Consider the following 22,233-nt stretch of genomic DNA (forward strand, 5'->3'; position numbering starts at 1 on the left):
ATATATATATATATATATATTTATATATATATTATATATATATTTTGTAATTATTTAACATTTGCACATAACACCTGATCTGTACTAATATAAACAAAGTAGTAAGTATTGTAAATGGAATATCTTAATTTTAAATGAAAAACTTTGAATATTATAACATGCACTTAATATGTTATGATAACAAAATATTTTACAATATATTACAACAATGAATGAAATTTTCTTAATACTATTATTATTTCTATTGCGCGTTTCTAAATAATTTCAAAAATTATATTACTCATAAAAATAAAATTGTATTATTTAAATTACAGATAAGATGTTATTGATTTTAGTTTACCGATATGTACTGTAGAGGCAAATGTATGGCCCCATGAAATTACACATTCATTAGATACATTTGGACGCTTTAATTTTGCAAATGTTTTCTTATTTACAATTTACAATTCATCCCTACCAAGTAGTTAAAAAAAATATAACAAAATGTAGAAAAACACAAATGATTTTATATACAATTTTCTATTGATGCCTCTTGTTGTTATTGGATACATTCATTCTATTTAATAATGACAATAGAAATATGCAGTTCAAATAGAATGTAGTACCTACTACATAATATTTGAATTGTTAAAATTATGTACATTTTTTAATGTCATAAATTAACAAAGAATGAATATATTCAATATTTACCCTATAAAAGCAATTTTACAACTTATTTAACAACAAGTAGCATCATATTTATATGCTATTTTGTAAGTCAACTAATAGTAATATAATACACAGTATGATACAACATGATACAATTTACTTTGCACTCCATAACTCAATAATTATTTTTACGTTTTCTTGAAAATTAAGAAAAATAGTGTTTCTGTGGTTGACTTTGTTAAAAAGTATTAAAATATATCTGTCTATAAGCGAGTTTCGTATCCTCAGGATTAAATATTTTCTATTATTTGTTGATATTTATGATAGTTTTCGATTCTATTTCAGGGATGTTATTCGAATGAAAAAAATTATTATTTAAAATAAATTATTGCATTATTATACTTGACTATATAAAAAAATAATCATTTAAAAGAAATTTGTTTTTCTATTAATGATAAATTAATTTAAAAATATTCTTGTGACTCAGAATAGTCTGTGTTTTTACCAAACTGGAATGCATTTACCACAATCGACACTTTAATATATTATTGTAATATATAGATTAAAAAATTGATCTATAAGAATTATCAGAATATGATTTTATAATATATGGAAAAATATTTGACTAAACTTCTGCACCCAGATCTCGTACTCCTTGTTCTGCTATTGGAACATATTTGTCATCGATTTTAACAAGCAATATAACTTTATCAACATGTGATCGACGATTAGGATCGCGATGATTTGGAGACCAACGATGGACAACACATCCTTCCATTCCTCTTTCTGGTACCCAATGTTGCCAACCTGATCGACCACCTTGTTGTCTCATTTTTTCGTCTGGCCAAATTACATCTATTCGACGACCAAGATTAATTGCATCATATACTTGATTCGGGTCCATAATCTATCAAAAATAAACAAAACAAATAAAATATTTAGTACAAAAAATAGAATTAATTTAATTAATTATGATATAATTCCAAAATTAATTAAAATAATTAATTTTGAAAGTATACATCAAACAAATTGGAAGAAATAGATCAAACTAAATTTTAACATAATTGTTTCTTATACTTACACGAACTCTCTGAAACACTTCCTCTTTGTCAAGTTTATTAGAAAAACTTGTTTCACTTTTACTTTCAGTTTTGATGTCACTATTACTAAGAAGTCCAGCCAAACTGGCAAGTGTTGAACTAGTGGGTTTTCCAACAGAAGCAAGTGAACCTCTGTTACCACCAAGAGAACTTGTGTTTGCTCGACCTAAAGAACCACGTCCCGTTGAACCACCAATTTGACATCCAGATTCCATTGATTGTGATCCCGATGTATTATGACCTGATTGTCCATATCCTGTTATATGGATAGATAAGAGATTGCACAAGCATTCATAAAGATATTATATATAAATATAATATCATGTTTCTGCGTACCAGAGTGGATATTGTATGTGGTCATAGAGTATACTCCATCATTTCCAAAACCCCCATCATCTTGCGATCCCGTTCCACCCGATGAACACCCTTGACCACATCTTCTTCTTACTCTGAAATATAAATATTGATTATATTTATATTCATAATATACAATTTTACATATATGTGTGTGTGTGTAATACAGTGGCTATACCTCCGCCACAATTTTAACACAGTTGATTTAATGGTACCAAAACTTAAAGGACCTCCAACTATGGAACATAACTGTTCATTAGTTTCTGCATAACTGGTAGTTAATGGTGAAACATAAATTGGATATCCAATTGGTTGATCACAAGAACTATTAATTATATTTCTTAATGCTTGCTTCGCATTCTGTATAGAGCCGCGTTCAGGATTTCGATTTCTTAAATATACTAATTCTTGTTGTTGGCCAGCCCAAAGACCACGAACACATTCTCGATTCATTTTAATTACTCGAAAGCTTAAGTAACGTTTATTAAGCATTATTACTTTATATTCATCAATGCCATCGTCAAGTACATGCCTAAGAAACAATATGTAATCAATTTCTTAAATTTAAATAGTTTATATATATATATAAATATTTTATGTACCTAAGTGCCAAAAGACTGGGTGCTCCACTTAAAACAGCATTTCTCCATAAAGGATCAGCTTCGTGACTAATCACAAGATTTTTATCATGATTGTCAATGGCTTCATAAAGAGCACAGCATTCTATGTATTGTTCTGAACTCATAAAATGATCTTGATGCAATTTTAAGGCCATTCTTACACCTTTAGCAACAACACTTCTTAGTAATTCAACATCATGAAGTACCCATTCGTCTCGTGGTGATGTTATTCGAAAATCTCCTATATAATATTAAAATATATGAAAAAAGTAATGATATTTGAATATTTTCTAAAGTAAAATAAAATGAAATTATAATATGAGATAAAGATAATATATATATTAAACCTTTAAACAGTGCATGTAGACCATATAAAAAGAATTCGACACTTGACACAGTGTTGTGAGAAGCTGCTCCTAAAACGCGTCTTCCCAAAAGACTTAAGCCCAGACAAAGTGATACCAGATTTGAATCACGTGTTTTTTCTAATGACTGAAAAAATACAATATCAAAATATACCTAAAAGTAATAATGTATCATATAAAGTGAATGGTTAAAAAAGTACCTTATCATGCTTAGTTGCACAATATTGTATCCAATCAAGGTAAACATTACAAAAGCTACTTCTTGTAATACCACTTGCTCGAAAGTCGAAGTCTTCGTCAATATTCATATTAAAAACAGGATCAAGATCCGCGAAATTTTTATCCAATGTTGTTTTAAGTGCATCAATAATATCTTGATTCTCCAACCAAGTTTTTAATTTTGGAGACTTAAGAGCATAGAAAACAATACTTTTGACATAATAAGTAATTAATACTTTACGAAATTCATAGACTTGCAGCATTGACACAGCTGAATTATCCGAAATCGAGTAACTTTCAAGTACATACTTGGCACTTGCAACTTCCCAAGCAAGCCATCTCTGACTAAAAGCTGCATTGACACTAAGTACATTTGAAAAATGTCCCATTTCACAACAACAACAATTATCATTATCTTCGATACCTTCAGATATTGCTTCAACCTAAAAAAGAGAAGAAAAAAAACAAAAAATTAGATATCAAATTTATAAAAAAAAAAAAAAAATAGTTAATGCATAGTCACATAAATAATACCTCTCTTTGTTGACAGTATGTTCCTCTGAACTCAAGACCCCTTAATTGAAAAGTAACTAAACCGTTTCCTAACTGCACTATATGTACTAAACAATTTAGATAATCAGATGCTAAAAGAAAACAATCTCCTTGCTCTACATTACCCCAACGACCAAGAGCAAGATCACCATAAAGACTATGCTGAAGAGACCGTGTCAATTGTTCATAAAATATAGAATTTAAATTATTATCATCTGCACCTAAATTACGATCTAAATGTGAAGACATTCGTGTATTTGAATGATCAACTCTTCTTGTTTTATAGTCACGTTCCCAAAATTTAACTGGACGTACATACGATGATATAAAAATTGCACTTCCTAAAAGTGGATTTAATGGCGTACTTAACATAGCAGATATACCTGCTTGTAGGAAAAGCATTGCAGAATGTGGAACGGAGAATGGTTGGGCAAAGGCATGAAAAGCACTACCCCAAGTAATTTGCCATGGCGCGATATATGTTACAATAAATCTTATTTTTAATAACAATTCATAAATTTTTGCAAATGCTATACCTGTTACAAAATAATCTACTAAAAATGTTTCACTTAAATCACGAAAATCTATTTTAAAAAAAAGAACAGCGAAAACAAGAACTAAATAACGAGTTGATGGATCAGAATATGCCGAACGTAAAGATTTTAATCCGCATATAACGATAATCAATGCTCCAATACTTTCTCCAAATTTGGATACTATCTTTGATGAACATTCAGTAAGTGCACCTAAAAATACAATAGGATAAAGAATATTTCTCTCAAGAAAACATAAACAAACATAAGCTTTCTCAAACCACATAATTTTGACTGGCTCGCGTACTTCAAATTGTGCATGTTCATGACTACGTAACACAGGTCTTGCAAGACACAACCATGGTAATTGTTTTCTAAGCTGTGGTACTACATAATGTAGAAGAAATCCTAAGCAACTGACGATACCCCATAATACAGGATTTAATTCTGGTTGTAAAGCAGTGAATACTGTAGAGCAATGAATTCCAAAGGATAAAATTCCAATCACAGCACAGACAATTAGATCATTTTTCAGTCTGGCATTAACAGTTGCACGTAATTTCTCTGGAAGAGGGTCGACTAATTCTGAATCAGACATTTGTTCTCCAACTTTTATTTTTACATCTTTTTTTCTACCAGATGTTCTAATTTTAGCTTCTTTATATGTTGTAGTTAAATTATCTTTATGAGTTGTATTTTCTATAATCTTTGCTTCTTTCTCTTCAATGTACATTTCTGGAGGCCAAAGATTTGATTTTACAATGTCCCAAATAACACTAGGATCTGAAGATGACCTACTTAGATGATAAGATATAGCTACAAGTAATCCAGCAAAGATAGAAAATAAAATGTGTTGTGAAGATTTAGGTTCAGTAAGAGCACCATATGCAAATCCATATAATATAATAACAGTGATTATACTACGAGCAAGACAGTATATAGAAGACACCAGACTGGTAGCAGCATTTCCACCAAATAAGTGGATATCTAAATGTTCACAGAGATACATTAGGAAAGTGTTTATCTGTGGAAACAAACCTAATGAGAATACAATTGGGAAACAAAGAAGAAAAATTAGTAAAACATTTCTTATTTGTAATATGACGTCACAATCAACAACACGTAAACCATATACACGAAATTCTGAACTTTTAAAAGTCCTTAACGATTCATTAAAGATTAAAATAAATCCTGAACATAATATATAATATACTGGTCTAGAAAATACTATAATACGATTAAAACCATGTGTCGGGGATGCAGCATCTGGTTGAACTGATTTTAATAAAGAATATTGACAACCAGCAGTTACAAAACAGAACATAAAAGCAAAGATATCTCGATAAAATCCTTGCTGAAGCAATATTAAACCTAAACCTGCAACAATAACAGCTAATAATGTAGAAACAATTGTTTCTAGAGAAGTTAAATTACGATCAAGTAGAGCTAACAATGATAATCTATCAAATCGCACTTTGACATGTGGTAATCTTCCTATTTTCCATTTGTAATAATGCCTTGTTTGTTTAGGTTTTGTATCAGATCCATCTAAACCATCTATAAAACGATTCCAAGATAAACTTGAGTTTATGTCGGCTTCTTGATGTGCAGGCAATGTTAATACAGGCACGCGATTATTGGAATCTGATGAGTAAGAATATAAATTAAAATTTCCTAATAAACTATGCAATCTGCGATTTCTTTCTGCCATTGAGTCGGAACGCGAAATAAGAGTATGACGAAGCTGATCACATTCTGGATTTCCCACTGGACATTGGCTTGAGCTTCCAGCATTTGAAGAAATTAAATTTGATGGCAATGAATTTTGTGTTTTGGTCTGATTGCTCGCTGGACTTGATAAAACGGGTGGTGTATCTATGATAACTGTCAAACCAGCAGAATTTAAAGATAAACTGCTATAACTATTGCTTAATGAATCTGTTAATTCCCAATTTGCATCATAATGTAAATTTTGATTAAGTTGTTGACGCAATAAAGTATTCAATAATTTTTCATTATTACTTGAAGGAATTTGTGTTGCTGTAGCAAGACCAGAACCTTTTTCATCAAAAGTATATGCCAACCATCCTCCATTATCATCTCGGAAATAATGCACAGCCCCTTCAGACGTGTCATTATGATTAGTTGCTAAATGACATTCTCCATTAGATATTAAACCAAACAGAGCAGTCAATGGTACAACATTATCATCTCTAGTAGGCCTTGGCCCTCTATGAGTTCTATTCGAACGTTTTAAGCGACTCTGCCTTGCTCGAGAATTTCTAGTTTCAGAATTACGATTAGGTCTGAGATCAGATACAGTACTGGACTGAGCAGACAAATCTCTGCCAGAATTTAATAATGCAGCCAATAATGGAGGTGCAGGACTAGGTAATAGCGTGCTCAACTCATTATTTGAACCAGTTGTTTGCTCAAATTTTGTTTCTCTTCTATCTTTTTCTTTGCGAATTTCCATTGTTCGTTTTGGTTTTGGTCTGATTTGTTCAATGCAAGAAATGTTGTCATCTGTTGTTTCTTGCGTAGGTTTCGGACGGCTTTGCTTTGGAATGGCACCTTGATGACGTTTATTATCTATTTCCAATTGTGGAAGTAATTTTCGTTTTACTTCATTTTCTATGCTTAAAGTTGTTGTACTAGATGAACCTGAATCTGGTTCTTTTGCATGGAGATCTGTAAAAAACAAAAAAGTCTTTTAATTTCTTCATTCTATTTAACATTCAGAAAATAAAAAAATTTGATCGATCGATGATTTATACGACTATTTTATTTTGTTCTAAATTTACATGTAATTGGTTTGAATTTGCATATACTAAATTTAGAATACCACCAACTTACAATCAGTACTAGCTGTCTGTAGACTTTCTGATGTATCCGTATCATCAGATCGAGTAAAAGTCCAAAATACTGGCAGCACAAATTAAAAAAAGGTAATAATGCAACACATAAAATTAAGAAGCACTAACCCTTGACAATCCTTTTTAAAAAAAAAGTGTCATCAATTATACTTACTTTTACTTGTCCATGGTTCAATTGGGCAATCACTACTTTCAAATAACCAATCTATTCCAACAACACTGCCCGAATTTAGAGGATCTTCTATATTTTTCGTTTTATCATGTCGTTTATCTTTATGTCTCTCTCCATCAGAATATTCATGACTGCTTTGACTTGCATTACTGTATCTTCTTTTAATATTAGATTTTGGCTCTTCAAGAAGTGCATCACGAGAGTTTGCAGAATCATTGTCAACTACAGTATCACCATTAAATCTGAAAACAATTTTATATTCTCATAATATTATGACACACAACTTCAATTTCATTATTTAATTATTAAACAATTACCTTGAAAATCTATCATCAAATCTACCAGTACTAAGACTTCTGTCACGATTAGAAGTAGTAGTGTTGTCATTCGTTGTTTTTCTAGTTAATAATGGACTATATGAATCTCCAAGACTGAAACCCCCAGAACTTTCATTAGCAAATTGTTCATCACTTTGTTCTGCTATTGGATGAACTATTTCAGATCCATAGCTAAGATATGGTAATAATTGTAATTGATTTCTTGTTAAGGTATTCTGAGGTAAAACCTTTATAAAACGAATAAGAGATTACTAATACTAAGAAATATTCATATAAAGTAACTGCATTTAAATTTTATATCAAATGTACCTTTTTAGTATTAATTGTTTCAAGACTTTGTGGATGTAAAGGTAGATTATTATCATCTGTAATATTTACATTTTTGTTAGTTGCACCAATAGTTTCAAGACTTTGTGGATGAATAAGTTGCTGATGTGGCTTTTTAGTAATCACCTAATAAAATGAAATGGTATTAAAAAATGAAAAAACATAAAATAAAAAAACATGTATATATATATAACATGAAAAATATATAGAATATAAGTTGTCTTATATATATATATATATATATATATATATGGTTGTATAGAATAATAAACGTGGATACAAATTATAAAAGAGAAAAAAAAAAAAAAAAAAAAAAAAGGAAAAGAAAAATTATTACCTCTAATGATTGAGGATGTGATGAGATTTTATTTTTGTCCGCATCTTCTTTCTTTGATATAATTTCAAGACTTTGTGGATGATCATTTATTAAATGAGTTTCCATAGGAATTGAGTTTGAATTAAGTCTTCGAACACTTTGATTCGATTTCCAATAAGCATAATCATCACCATGATGTTCTAATTCTAAGGAACTAGTTTGTTTTATTTGGCTCTCAGATCCAGTTTTTCCAAGGCTACCCTGTTTCGAGTGTCGATTTCTAGAATCTTCGGATGCATGTCTACACAATTTACGTGGACCTGGTCGATCTTCTTCTGCTATCACCACACATTTTTGTCGTTTTAATCGCCATTCTAGATATAATTAATATACATAATTTTGCAAGTCACAATACCATTTTATTAATCATCATAAATATTAATTTATTCTATCTCAACCTTAATCTATTTTATTGTACGCTCAGATTATATAATTTGCAAACCTCTAAATGTCATTGTAAATGATTTTATTATCAGTAGATTACCATTTATTATATTCCTAAAACGTGGTTCATGGTATTGAGCAGAAACTAATTCTGCTTCATGTACATTAATACTCGTTACCATGGGTTTGCTTAATTGTTGTGCTTCTTCTGAACTTTCTGAGCTATTTTTTCTATGTATTTCAACTTTTAAATCTATAGTAGAACTAGGTTTTTCTCTATTATATTCTGATGTTATACTATCGGCATCTGCATTTTGTATATTGGACTCAATAAAAGAGTTACGAGATGAACATTCCACAGGTGGAGTATCAGTTTTACCTATAAGTACGATCAATAATAGTTTTCAATAAATTCAATTGCAAATATACAAAAGTTTTGATATGACATAAACTTATGAACAAAGATTTCATCTGTTTTATATTTTTGTTAATAGAAATGAAGATAAAAAAAAATAATAATAAATAGACTTGAAATATAAAGCTTTTAGAATAAAATATAAAAAGCATATATATTCATTATTCCTATTGTATTGTAAGAAAAATTCATTTGTCAATCTAACACAGTTATATAATATAAAAATCAAAAACTTTTATATAAATACCATTTAAAACTTGCAGTTCTATACCATGCTCAACTTGATCTTGTAATTGTTCTCTATGTTTATTACGTGCCACACGTCTTTTCTCGCTTTCAGATTTCTGTTGACTAATAGATTGACCTGGTTCTTCCAAACATTCAGTTGTATCATAGACACAGTGCAATGCATGATTTATGCACTTTATTGTGCCAAATAATACAACAATGGACGAACAATAAGCTAACCAAACATATAATGTTGGTGGAAAATACTAAAATACAAAATTGTTAATGAAAGGTTTATCGAAAAATCTTTATTCTTTCAAATATTTAATATGTAAATATAATCGTATAAAATAATAGCGTATTACAGTTTCAACATGGTATATAAAAAAAAAAAAAGAAAAAAAAAAAAAAAGAAAAAAAAAAAAAAGAAAAAAAAATCTAAATATTATTCTTAGATTATTGATTGTAGAATGTACAATATACACAATGACTACTTACGAGATATATCGTAAATGGAAGACAAAGCAAAAACAGCCAGACATAGAGATGAAAGGTATTTGAGAAAACATCGAGATGTGGATCGTAAAACCAGCCTCCTGTCAGGCTCGCCCAGACGCCTTGTCTTAAAATTTCCAGCGTTTGCGAACCCATACCAATAGTAAATGCACTTCCTCACCATTTTCCCATCACTTGACGATCAACGGTTTTATACTTGTCTTATCCTCTCTACAAGAAAAAACGCGTGGCCAGGGAGAAGGTGACAACGAATCTCATCTTGGTCTTTCTCTTATTAATCAATGGATTTGGCGCACACGATTCAGTGGCTCCGCAGCCATCTTCATTTCTCAGATGATCGCGATCATAAACCACATGGTTCGAAGTATGAGAGTGGATGTAACCCTCCGTAACGATCGTACGATCGTTTATCATAAACTTGTTTTTTTTACGTTGAAAATGAAATACGAGAAGAAGACGTCAAGCGAAGGGATGAAAGCACGTGTGAAATCATTTTGAAAAATTTATCGATAACGCGTCGTTTTCGTGTGACCGCCGTTCGATTTGTCATCGTTGCATTGAGAATAGGCTCTGTTCTGTATCGGTGGTACACTATCGAAGAATCGCAGTTGCATTAAAGTTGGAAAGCCTTTCGGATATCCACCCGTGAATCGCGGTCGAACGTATCACGACGTCAACGGTGGGGCCGTCAAACGAAACATGGCGTCCGTTAGGTTATCGCTATGAGTGCTCATCAATTTTCTCATATTAAATGTGGAATTATCGTTTATCCTGCGGACTGACGCGAAGCGTCGCGTCCTCGTGGAGACGAGCACGATGCTTTGAAAGGCACATTGGAGACTTACTCGTCGACTAACGAGAAGACTTTTAAGCGAAGAGGAATCGTTCTCGTCAACAGTGGCTTGTGGGTATACACACCCTGACGCGACACTTCGAAGGAACGATTTTAAGGCATCTTCTTATTATTCTATCCTTTTTGAAATATCGTCCGCTTGTTACGTCGAAACAAAGAAGAAAATTGACATCACTTTTTGATAGCCCTTACTGGAGCCGTTACTGGATTCCTCAGCCAGAATGCCGGTGCCTGCTAAATTGTTTTTATCCACGGGGTGGTAGCGGTACCGATTACGTTCTTTCACCCTGCTTATTGTCGCGAAACGTGTACGTTCTTTCTGAAATTATCCATCTAATATTTCTTTATTATGACGTTTAACAACTGTCACAACTATGTATTACGGTTACACGCGCATTACTAAAAGTTCCCTGATACATAAGTAAAGTTATTTCAAAGTCTGATAATTTTTATAAGACTATGCAAAAATGAATGAATGAGAACTCGTTAATAACTTTGCTATTTCCTTTTCATTTCAATGGAAAAACCTTGAGATACTTCTTTTTTGTTTTGTGTGATGTGTAATCAAAGGGACGAAATATCGTCTAGAGGTGCAAAAAAAAGAGACTGTGATTTGCACGGACAAAAAGACTACAGAAAGTGTTGATCCATATGCCGCCGGCCGGGCTATCGGCAAGGGGCTTGTCTACCTTGATGGACCACGGACAACCAGATGCTCGTCATCGGAGCGAGCGGTTTCTACTTTATCCAGAGAATGGCTCCACATATTCTCATTCTTCTAGCACAGCCACTTTGTCTCCACGATATCAATCTGGAAACAGAGGGAACAATCATTCCACCAGGTTAATTATCATTTTGTATTAGTTCAATGATAAATCTATGGTAAGGTATTAAATATAAAAGCTGTTTGATTTTCTTTTTTTAGTTACGGATATTTGTATGGACGTACGTCCAGCAACAATATGTCTGACAGCAGTGTTTCTGATACACACAGTGGTGGTACAGCAAGAACTGTTTCTCAACAAACTAGTCCATCTCATGGAACACATTCGTCATCTCGATCACGGCAAGATAATAGCTCAACTATTTTCACTGCGCTATTTGATTATGTTGCTCAAGGTGAAGATGAGTTATCTTTACAAAGAGGTGAAACTGTCGAGGTATACAATATATTTAAACGTCATAATAATATTTATGGTATTCAATGTAAATGTAATGTTTTACTTCTTGTATTAGGTTTTGTCTAAGGACTCTAAAATCTCAGGTGACGAGGGATGGTGGACAGGAAAAATTCATGGGAAAGTTGGTATTTTCCCAGCAAATTTTGTTGCCGAGGTAGAAAGCATTGACAGGGTATCGTCAGTGATTGATAAAGTTCAACCGGTTGAAATAGATTTTGAAGAATTGCAATTGGAAGAAGTTATAGGTGTTGGTGGTTTTGGTAAAGTGTATAGGTATGAGACATCAATTATTATACCAAACAATATTAATTACAAATGTATATAAATTTTTCTTTTTCTCTTATTATATTATAGAGGGTTTTGGCAAAAGCATGAAGTAGCTGTCAAAGCAGCTCGTCAGGATCCAGATGAGGAGCCTAGTGTAATATTAGAAAATGTCAGACAAGAAGCAAAATTATTTTGGTTATTAAAACATGAAAATATTGTGCAATTAGAAGGTGTTTGCTTGAAAATGCCAAACATGTGTCTTGTCATGGAATACGCTCGCGGGGGTAGTTTAAATAGAGTTCTTAGTGGTAGAAAAATCAGACCAGACGTTCTTGTAGATTGGGCAATTCAAATTGCACGTGGTATGGATTATCTTCATAATAAGGCACCTGTCAGTCTTATTCATAGAGACCTAAAGAGTTCTAATGGTAGGATATGTTATGTTACATACATATCTTTTTATATTAATTATTGTTAAACTGAACTATTAAAAGTAAATTAATTTTAATTTGTAATACATTTTTATTATATAGTGTTACTAAGTGAACCTATAGAAAATGATGATCTTCAATATAAAACACTAAAAATAACAGATTTTGGATTGGCAAGAGAAGTTTATAAAACCACACGTATGTCAGCTGCAGGAACGTATGCCTGGATGGCACCTGAAGTTATAAAAAAAAGTACTTTTAGTAAAGCTAGTGATGTTTGGAGGTCAGTTTTAAATTTATTTATTTTTGATCTGATCTTGATTTAGTTTCAATTTAAAAAATTAGTATTAATTGCTATTTACAGTTATGGTGTACTTTTATGGGAATTGTTAACTGGTGAAACACCCTATAAAGGTATAGATGCATTAGCTGTAGCATATGGTGTTGCAGTCAATAAATTGACACTTCCAATCCCATCAACTTGTCCTCAACCATGGAGGTGCCTCATGGAAGGTATAAATAAAAAAATTAAGTCTATTTTATTGACATCTTTTATTCAACATTATGAATATTAATATTGATAATTGTGATACAGCTTGCTGGTCATCAGACAGTCATTGCAGACCTGGCTTTGTGGAAATTTTATTGGCATTAGATGAAGTACGTAGTGCATTTGCAGCAACACCACACGAATCATTTCATACAATGCAAGAAGATTGGAGACTTGAAATTGAGCAAGTTCTTCATGGATTGCGCATGAAAGAGAAGGTAATAAATATATTATATTTGTAGATAATATTCCGATAGTAACGTAGTATAAATAAAATACTAAATAAAAAGCCAGATTATTATTTTTTTTTTTTTTTTTTTACTATCGGAATCGAATTAAAATTTATTTATAATAATAAAAATAATATTTAATTATTATTTTAAATGCTATACAAAGGCATGCCGTTCTCTCGAAGAGGTAAGATACGAGCTCTTAACAACGATGTGTATAATAAGACGAGTTTTAAGTTATTTCCAATAGCACAGATATGTTGAAGCGCAACGATGTATGATCTTTTTATAGAATTATTTTATTTTTTATTTCTTAGGAATTGCGCTGTAGAGAAGAGGAATTGACAAAAGCACAAGTGCAACAACGACAACACGAAGAAAACTTGCGGCAACGAGAACAAGAGTTAGCGGCTCGTGAAATAGATTTATTAGAACGTGAATTGACAGTAATGATAATTCAACAACAAAATACACCCACGCCTAATAAAAGGCGCGGTAAATTTAAAAAGTCTAGGTTAAAACTGAATAAAAAAGAACCAGGAAGTAATATTAGTGCTCCTTCAGGTAATCCTTTTACTTATTTCTTGCTTTAATCATATCGTTTTCATAATTCTAAAAAATATGATATACTTGTTGTTTAGATTTCCGTCATACTATAACTGTTCAGCATACGGCCTTAGACAGAGGAAAAGGTAGAAATCCATCAAAACCAAACAGTCCACCAGGTTCACCTAGTATTCCAAGACTACGTGCAATCGCATGTGAGTTAACATTTTTTTTCTAACTTATTACAGTTATAGTATTATTCATGTTATTTTGTTTTCAAATTATACAAATGTGTTTTCATTATATATGATAATAATTTCTTAAACATATTAGATGTTTCTAATGTTTGCGCTTTGTAGATATATTTATACTTATTTTATATTTTCTTGTCTAGCATGGTGTGAGCAAAAAAAGTATTTATGTAAATTATTATTAGTAGTTCCTCTATTTTTCTTCTATTTACAAGAAACATTAGTTTCTATCGTTTTTCATGAACACATAATTACGAAATAATTACATTCACGAAGTTTCTTAAAATAATGAATAATGTGCAAGAATAAAAATGATAAATGTAATAAAAGAAAAGGATAGGAAAATGTGTAGCTAGTATTAGTAGAGTAGCGTTTTGTTTTTTGTCTTCCATCTATAGTACCAGCAGATGGAGTTAAGGGTAAGACTTGGGGACCATCGACTCTTCATCAACGAGAGCGTGGAGCTATAATCACACAGCCACCAAATCCTGCATCGCCCGGTGGCAAACGGTGGTCTCGTTCTGCGCCAGATCTTGAAAAGACTCCACTGCGTACAGCTTTGCTGGCAAGCGCACATCGTTCCCCGCTTCTGCAAGAAATAGGTAACCCCTCCTCCAGAAAATTGTACTCCTCAGCAAATAATTTAATAGCAAACAATCAGCCAGGATGCAGTTATAGTGATATTTCCAAAAATTCCGATAATGTTATGCAGAGCACAGGTACGGCACATTATAATGTAGGGGAGGATTTTTGTATGCTGGATAATGATATATATGAAACAATGGTTATACAGCACAAATCACAAAACAATTTAAAGACTCACTTTTCAGAAGAGCACTCAATAATTTTAGATAATTATACGAAGATTATGCCCACGGGTGGAAGTGTTCTAAAAACAATGTCATCTAAATCTCCAAAATATGCAATGGGTGAAGGAGAGCATTCTTATTCTACAAATTTTGTTCATAGTGTAGCATCTACTTTGGTAGGTACTGCAAAACGAGTAAAGAATAAAAAACGTGACAGAAGCAAATCGAAAGAATCGAAGCGTAGGGATAGCTCAGAATCACGATTAGCATCATTAGCCGACTTTTTTCGTTCCCCTTCTGGTTCGAGAAAAAGTTCATTAAATTCTCCACGTAGCATGGAAAGAAAAAATTCTGTTACTATCAAGATTAACGATACAGATGGTTTAGAATCAAGTCCAGAAAATTCTATAGGTAAAAAGTCACATCATAAATCACGCGTCTCCAGAAGTCCTTTAAGAGTGTTTAATAAAGTAAAAGCATGGGGTAGTCGTGATGCACTCGATGACAAATCAACTGCTATTAAAGTTGAATATAGTGTTTTGGAAAATATTATATCCTTTCCACAATTTAGTCGCCGTGATTCTGATCAAAATAATGTACCTAAATTCTTAGCTGCAAATTCTCGCGAAGGTATAGATTTTGAGAGTTTAGAATCAGAACTTTGTAATTTTGATTCGGAACATTCAAACGATAGTTCTAGGTCGAAAAATTCGTTAAGGTATTTTCAAGAGAGCAAATCCAATAGGCCTCCAATGTCACTTGACAATGTTGTAAGTACATTAGACACATCGTCGAATCAATCTGATCAATCTTTTGATCATAGCTTTGATCCGAATTCCTTACTCAATCAAAAGTCCAAAAGTAATGAATGTTTATATAGTCCTGTGAAAGATGATATTAACAATGTCACTTTTGCTTCACCTAATTGTTCTTGTCTTCAAACTTGTGAACATTCACATCCTGATGGTAGTTCAAAGAACATTTTATCAGGTGTTTTCAGGAAGTTCTGAAGAACTTGATGCCTCTTGATCCTATACCCTCTAAGAGTGTTGCAACGAAAAAATTTTTTCGAACAAACAATATAAAGATTTATATAAAAGATTTTTATTAAATATATATATATATATTTTTTTTTTATAACTGATTGTGTAAACAACAATCAATTATATTTTGAACTTAACTTTTAATATTAGAATTTAAAACTCAAAAATCGATTTATGAGCTAATTTCTTCAGTTGCTATATATCTTGAATTATTTTTTATTATAACAAGCATATCTTCTGTTTATCACAGGCCTTTCTGAGGAAAGCATTTATCCCACTCGTAAGTTTTCTCATAATATTGCAAGAATTATATAGATTTTCATGTAAAAGATTTTTTCCTTTTTTTCTCCTTTTTTTTTTCTATTTTCTTTCCACAAAGTTTTATGTAATGTAGTGAAACAACGATCTCAAGTAGAGAATGTGTTTTTACTTTCATAACAAAATACTTTTATCTTGCTAAGTTGTATTACGTAGATTGTGCTTAAACTTGATCATATAAACGTAATGCATGAATACACCAATCAATGATTCTTGTCATTGTCTACTGCTCATTCAACAACAATGCTCCTAGATATATATCTCGTAATTTATGTAAGCTATTTTCAGATATTTAATAAAAAGTTGTGCTATTTTATTTGATAACGGAGCTCTGCCTTTTTAAGAATAAAACGATTAAAATAAATCACTTAGTACAATATGTACTATTACAAGTTTTGAAAAAAGTGATCTTTATAAACTTTGGTGAGGGACCAGACATAAATTTAAGTATTTTATGAAGAATATTACAAGTTAATGTCAATATAGGCTGATTTATTTACAAGAAAGTCAAATATTTCATTGTGTTAGGATTATTTTGACACGTGACTGCCAAGAATTGCAGTCTTGTGTTTGGTACCCTGGAATAATCTATAAATTATTTATTGCCTTAATGTAAGCTGATGGGAAAAAAAGAAGCTCAAAGAAAAAAAAATTGCAGCCTTTCTGGTGTTGGTTCTTTTCTTATATTATTTGGAGTATATAACATTCTAACAAGCAGAGCTAACAATCTACTACTATGTGAAAAGAACTATGCGCTTCTGCCATTACAGCAGTTTTACTCTAATAGTATTCCTGTGTTAGAGCGTTATTAAGTTGTGTCTGTATAGTCATAACAATGAAGCTTAAATCAGAATTAGAAGATTTACATATGAAATACTGTTCATAATTAAAGTAGTTATGCTATTTTTATTGCCTTATGTGCATTTAAATTGATTGCACATTGTTTACTTGTTAGTATAACTTTCAGCGATTTGTTTTAGTATTACAGTAAACTCCGAATATCTTTAAAAAAAAAAACGAATTTGCACACATCACATATTATATATGGACCACAAGCACACACTTGTATTTAGACATAGAAATTTTTTCAATAAAACCTTTTCAGTTGGACACATTGAATTTTGTTTTTTCGTTTTTCTCTCGGGTTTTTACGCTCGGTCCTGTGATTTCATTTTTGTTTTTTCATTTCTTTTTTTTTTTTTTTTCTTTTTCTTTTTCTTTTTTTTTAATAGGATCAGTAAATTAAGTAATTTGTTAAGATGTCTATTGTAAGTAACAATATTGTAGTTATATATGTCTCTAATATATTTAAATGCTTGCATTACATTTTTAATACATTTACATATATATAAAATCTTTATTATTGATAAAGTATAAACGTATGCTATACATTATTGAATCTAAAAAAAACATTACCTACTTTTATTATATTCAATCTTAAATATTATGGGTACATAGCAATAACCGAGCGTAAAAAAGTTCCCTGCATGCTTCCAGTAGAATCCTAATTAACTCCAATTGGGTTTGGTCCTTTTCTATCCTTCCGAACATGGACTGACTCTGTGAAGCAAGTATTCCACTTCATTCTATTATATTCTGTATTCTATAATTTACAGAATAATATAAAAAGCACAGAAAGGACTGTTATTTCTAACAAATCAAATGAATTATAAATTTTTAGAATACATCTAAATTATAATCATTTAAAGATATGCTTGTAATTAAAAATTACAAATACAAATAACTATATTAGGTTTATGCATCTATACACATCCGCTTACATAGACCTATATTGCACTTGCATTTATTAAAATATCTGCATTTGTTGCATCATCGTGCATGTTGAACATATATTATTTTTTTATTTATTCAATGTATAAGCTAAAATGTGTATATTAAACCAAAGTATATATAAATGCTAAAGTAAGAATAGATACATATTTAAAATAAATTATTAATAATATCTTTATAATTTTTTTAAATATTTCATTTAACGCGTAAAATTAAGATGCAACTTTTGCACACAATATATGAAATATATTGAAGCAATGCTTTCGCCTATACAGTGTATGTCTAAGATGAATACATTGTATCACATTTTATACCAATGTATTCATCATAAAAATATCAACAACAATTAAACAACAATTCAAAGATATCTTACACTTACATCTTAAATACTGCTTGCTTTGCAATAAGTTTTCTTTGTTAATCTAATTTTGTCAACAAGTAAGGATCTCCAATTAAATATTTTAATCAATTATAATATCTTAGATATTTTTAACTTAAGTAACATTATTAATACCTTTGTAATTACCTAACCAAATCCAACATATTTTAATAAAATTATCAACTTGTAAGTTTCTAACAAAAAAAAAAAAAAAGAATATATATATAATATTTTTCAAGTGCAATAGCATGCATGTCATACTTTACGCTTATGTACGTTTTTCTTATATATACTTCTTTTTTATTAATTAATAAAAGTCTTTGAAGGTAAAAATTACTACTGGAGTAATCAAATTTTATATTAGATACTTCATAAAGGTAAGGCACACAGACGCATTTGAAAAGTGCTTGTTCAATAACCATTGTAATGAAATTATTATGAATAATGAATTTCATTTGATATATACAAACTTACTTTAAATTAAGTAGCAAAAAATATTACATAATATTACAATGATATCAATAAACATTAAGATAGACAATATATTTATTATTATGGAAATGTGATTGTTTTTTATAGATTATACAGCATTACCATCTGATCTCTCAACCGACTGGGTAACACCGGATTATCCTTTAACACCTGGATTGACTGGTCCTTACATCATGCCAATGCCTGTTCCTATGCCTACTCTTTACAATGGTGAAATGAAAAAACCAAAGTTAAGCATAATTGAGCTGGTATTATACAATATCGCAGCCATGTTGGCTGGTGTGGCAACAGGGTATGATGTGCGAATGTCAAACATATCTCCAATTCATCCAAGACTACATCCACGATTAAATGAATGCGAAGATGATCTACCAAGATGGTGGTTTCATGCAGAAACTGGATCAAATCGTAATTCTGGTTATCTTGGTCCTGACTATGAGTTTAGTTCGAGCAGTGGTTATCCTCATAATACTTATCATGGACCAGCCCGTCATTATAGGTACACCTCTATGGTCTGAGTGTAAACTTCAAAACTTTAATAATGTATATCAATATAATGAATTTTTCAATAAGAAATTTACTTTTATTAAATAATACTTTTTGTTACAGGTCATTTTTGAGTAATATGGGTGGTATAGCCCCGGGTCTTCCACCTAGTGTCATACCAGATAAACCATTACGGTTTACAGATTCACCACAACATTATGTCAGTAGTTCAGGTTCTAATGCCCCAACACCAAGCCCACGTAGAAAAAGTAGTAGTACAAGTAATGAAGATACATACCCATCTGATACGGGTAGAGTTGAACGTATAGAAAGGGTACCTACAATTTACTTGGGAAATGTACCATTTCCTGACTATGGACCACCAGTCTATGCAGTTGTTTCATCGGTAAGACGCAACCCGCCTGATACACCTTATTTTGTACACCCGGATTATCAGTAAGTATTCAACACTATTTCAAAATATATTCTTCTGAAAAAAAACAAGGAAATGAAATATTTATTTATTTATTTACTTTTTTTTTTTTATAGTGAACGAATGTTAGATTGTCCTGAATTTCCACATGCATATGACAATCCGAGTAGTATAAACAGTACTGCTCGACCTGCATCAAGACTTCCTTCGTACACACATCATCGTACCCCGTCGAACGTTTCCAACGCAAGTACATCAAGTCAGAGTAACATTAATCCAACATTTCGTTTAGAGGATGAAGAAAATTACTCTTTATATCCACCAGGTTCCTATTATCCACGATCATCCAACATTATCTCAAATATAGCATTATATAATTCTGGTATCCTTAATCATGAATATGGTTCGACATTTTTATCACGTCAAAATTCTCACGAATCAAATTCGAATTCTGGAGAACGTCCAAGTAATCTTGAGGTAGTGACTCGATTACGTTCAAGTTTGAAACGATCTAATTATTCTTATAATTCCCCAAATAAAGGTACAAGTAAAAATAATTCTGGGTCTTGTACCCCCACGAATCCTACACCACCAGATTCACTAACATCGGAAGATTCGAGTTATGTTTCTGCAAAAGATAGTCAAATTTCTATAAGTAGAGTTCGATTTTCTCCTGTAACATTTGATCGAGATGGAGTTTCACGCGATCATAGAGAAACCTTATTAGATATTCCTGTTCATGGACAAACGCAAGATGCAACGGTACCTTTACAAGCCAACCGACGTCCGAATAGAAATAGAAAACCAAGTATCTCTGAATTAGAAAGAGAATTTTTATCATAGCACTGGCTTATTTAAAATAATGGGAAGATAGCAAGACTTAATAGCCTTTATAATCTATTAATTTTGAGAATGTCATACGATGTGTTTTGAATAACTGAAAGATTAATGGGATGCGGCGAAATACTATAATGGGGATGTTATAAGTGCGATATATTACGATCTACGTCATTAAAACACTGCCTCCTCTAAAATGTTTTAATATAACAATAATTGCAAAAAATCTTGTACACTAAGAATTACATATTTTACATTCCAGTTAACTTGTTAGTTGAGATAATCAAGGAGATTCTAATAAGATATTAGTCTATTTATAATGAACAAAGAATCATTGTGTCTCTTACACTAAAATTTACATTATACAATAATTTATGAAAATAATATATATATATATATATATATATATATATATATATTTATATATATATATATATTCAAATGACCATCATACAATTACATTTATATAATATGGTTTAAAGCAACAGTTTCATATATTATTTGTAATATCTTTATATATGCATTCCATATATATGTATATATATATATGTATATGTCTTATCAATGCTGATAAAAAAAATGAGAACAAATAGTAATATACATATTATTATATTACAATTTATGTTCACATAAAAATAAAATTGTATAAAAAATGTTTGTTAGATTTTTATATATTCTTTTAATTAATAAACAAATAACTATATTTTTTTTTCTAATTAACACGATTATATACATATAAATATATGTGTGTGTTGCAGTAATGTTCAGTATTGTAGTAATAACATTCCAATGAAATTTACATAAGATATATGAATATTATTTTTTACAATTATTTGTGACACAGTTATTCATCAGTAATTTTTTAATTACACATAATATCATTTATAATAATTCTACTTCCTTTCTAGTATTTATTTTGAATTATAGTAGGCATTGAATTATATGACACCTAAGATTTTTTTACATAATAATGATGAGCCGTAAAGATACACAATGTTATTAAATGACGTATTTCGCCGCGATTTTTAATATTATTTTATTATCTTCCCATATAAAGTTAAATACGACACAATGAATATGCATACTCATACAAATTGAAAGATATTAGATATATAATACTAGATAATAGGTACATATATAATAAAAAGTTGTATAGTAAGAATTTGTATGTACTTATAAATTATCATTGAAGATAAATTGTGTACCCAGCTGAGACACTTGTCAGAGTACTTCTTTTTTTATGTAACACAGCATGCATTGAACTGGTTAGTGTGCCTGTAGATCGTATTAGTTAAAATGCATAGTACTCTACA

At 30.8% G+C, this 22,233-nt stretch overlaps 2 protein-coding genes across 6 annotated transcripts; one reads left to right on the forward strand and one right to left on the reverse strand.

The window, feature by feature from the left end:
* Positions 1-28: 28 nt before the first annotated feature.
* LOC124951443 (pecanex-like protein 1) lies at positions 29-10,945 on the reverse strand. Of its 4 annotated transcripts, none has more exons than XM_047499818.1 (16): positions 10,006-10,945; positions 9,527-9,773; positions 8,923-9,243; positions 8,442-8,794; positions 8,087-8,230; positions 7,757-8,004; positions 7,422-7,681; positions 7,248-7,316; positions 3,841-7,082; positions 3,288-3,749; positions 3,070-3,214; positions 2,705-2,963; positions 2,281-2,634; positions 2,085-2,197; positions 1,730-2,004; positions 29-1,555 (listed from the first exon to the last, which is right to left on the reverse strand). In XM_047499818.1, the coding sequence occupies exons 1-16, from the start codon at positions 10,156-10,158 to the stop codon at positions 1,274-1,276; spliced, it is 6,927 nt and encodes a 2,308-aa protein (XP_047355774.1). In that variant the 5' UTR covers positions 10,159-10,945; the 3' UTR covers positions 29-1,273. The 4 variants fall into 4 exon arrangements, with proteins under 4 accessions (XP_047355774.1, XP_047355775.1, XP_047355776.1 ...); XM_047499819.1 differs by having other exon boundaries at positions 8,965-9,243; positions 10,006-10,943; XM_047499820.1 differs by lacking the exon at positions 7,248-7,316 and having other exon boundaries at positions 10,006-10,943.
* Positions 9,960-21,279, forward strand: LOC124951444 (mitogen-activated protein kinase kinase kinase 11-like). 2 transcript variants are annotated; one of them, XM_047499823.1, is made up of 14 exons: positions 9,960-11,718; positions 11,802-12,036; positions 12,113-12,330; positions 12,412-12,752; positions 12,858-13,038; positions 13,120-13,268; positions 13,351-13,523; positions 13,702-13,722; positions 13,853-14,099; positions 14,177-14,296; positions 14,731-14,934; positions 19,252-19,663; positions 19,774-20,106; positions 20,200-21,279. In XM_047499823.1, the coding sequence occupies exons 1-14, from the start codon at positions 11,528-11,530 to the stop codon at positions 20,924-20,926; spliced, it is 3,552 nt and encodes a 1,183-aa protein (XP_047355779.1). In that variant the 5' UTR covers positions 9,960-11,527; the 3' UTR covers positions 20,927-21,279. The 2 variants fall into 2 exon arrangements, with proteins under 2 accessions (XP_047355779.1, XP_047355780.1); XM_047499824.1 differs by lacking the exon at positions 13,702-13,722 and having other exon boundaries at positions 9,967-11,718; positions 20,200-21,278.
* The last annotated feature ends 954 nt before the right edge of the window (positions 21,280-22,233 follow it).

Source organism: Vespa velutina, chromosome 9, assembly GCF_912470025.1.
Source record: "Vespa velutina chromosome 9, iVesVel2.1, whole genome shotgun sequence".
Taxonomy (NCBI): Eukaryota; Metazoa; Arthropoda; class Insecta; order Hymenoptera; family Vespidae; genus Vespa; species Vespa velutina.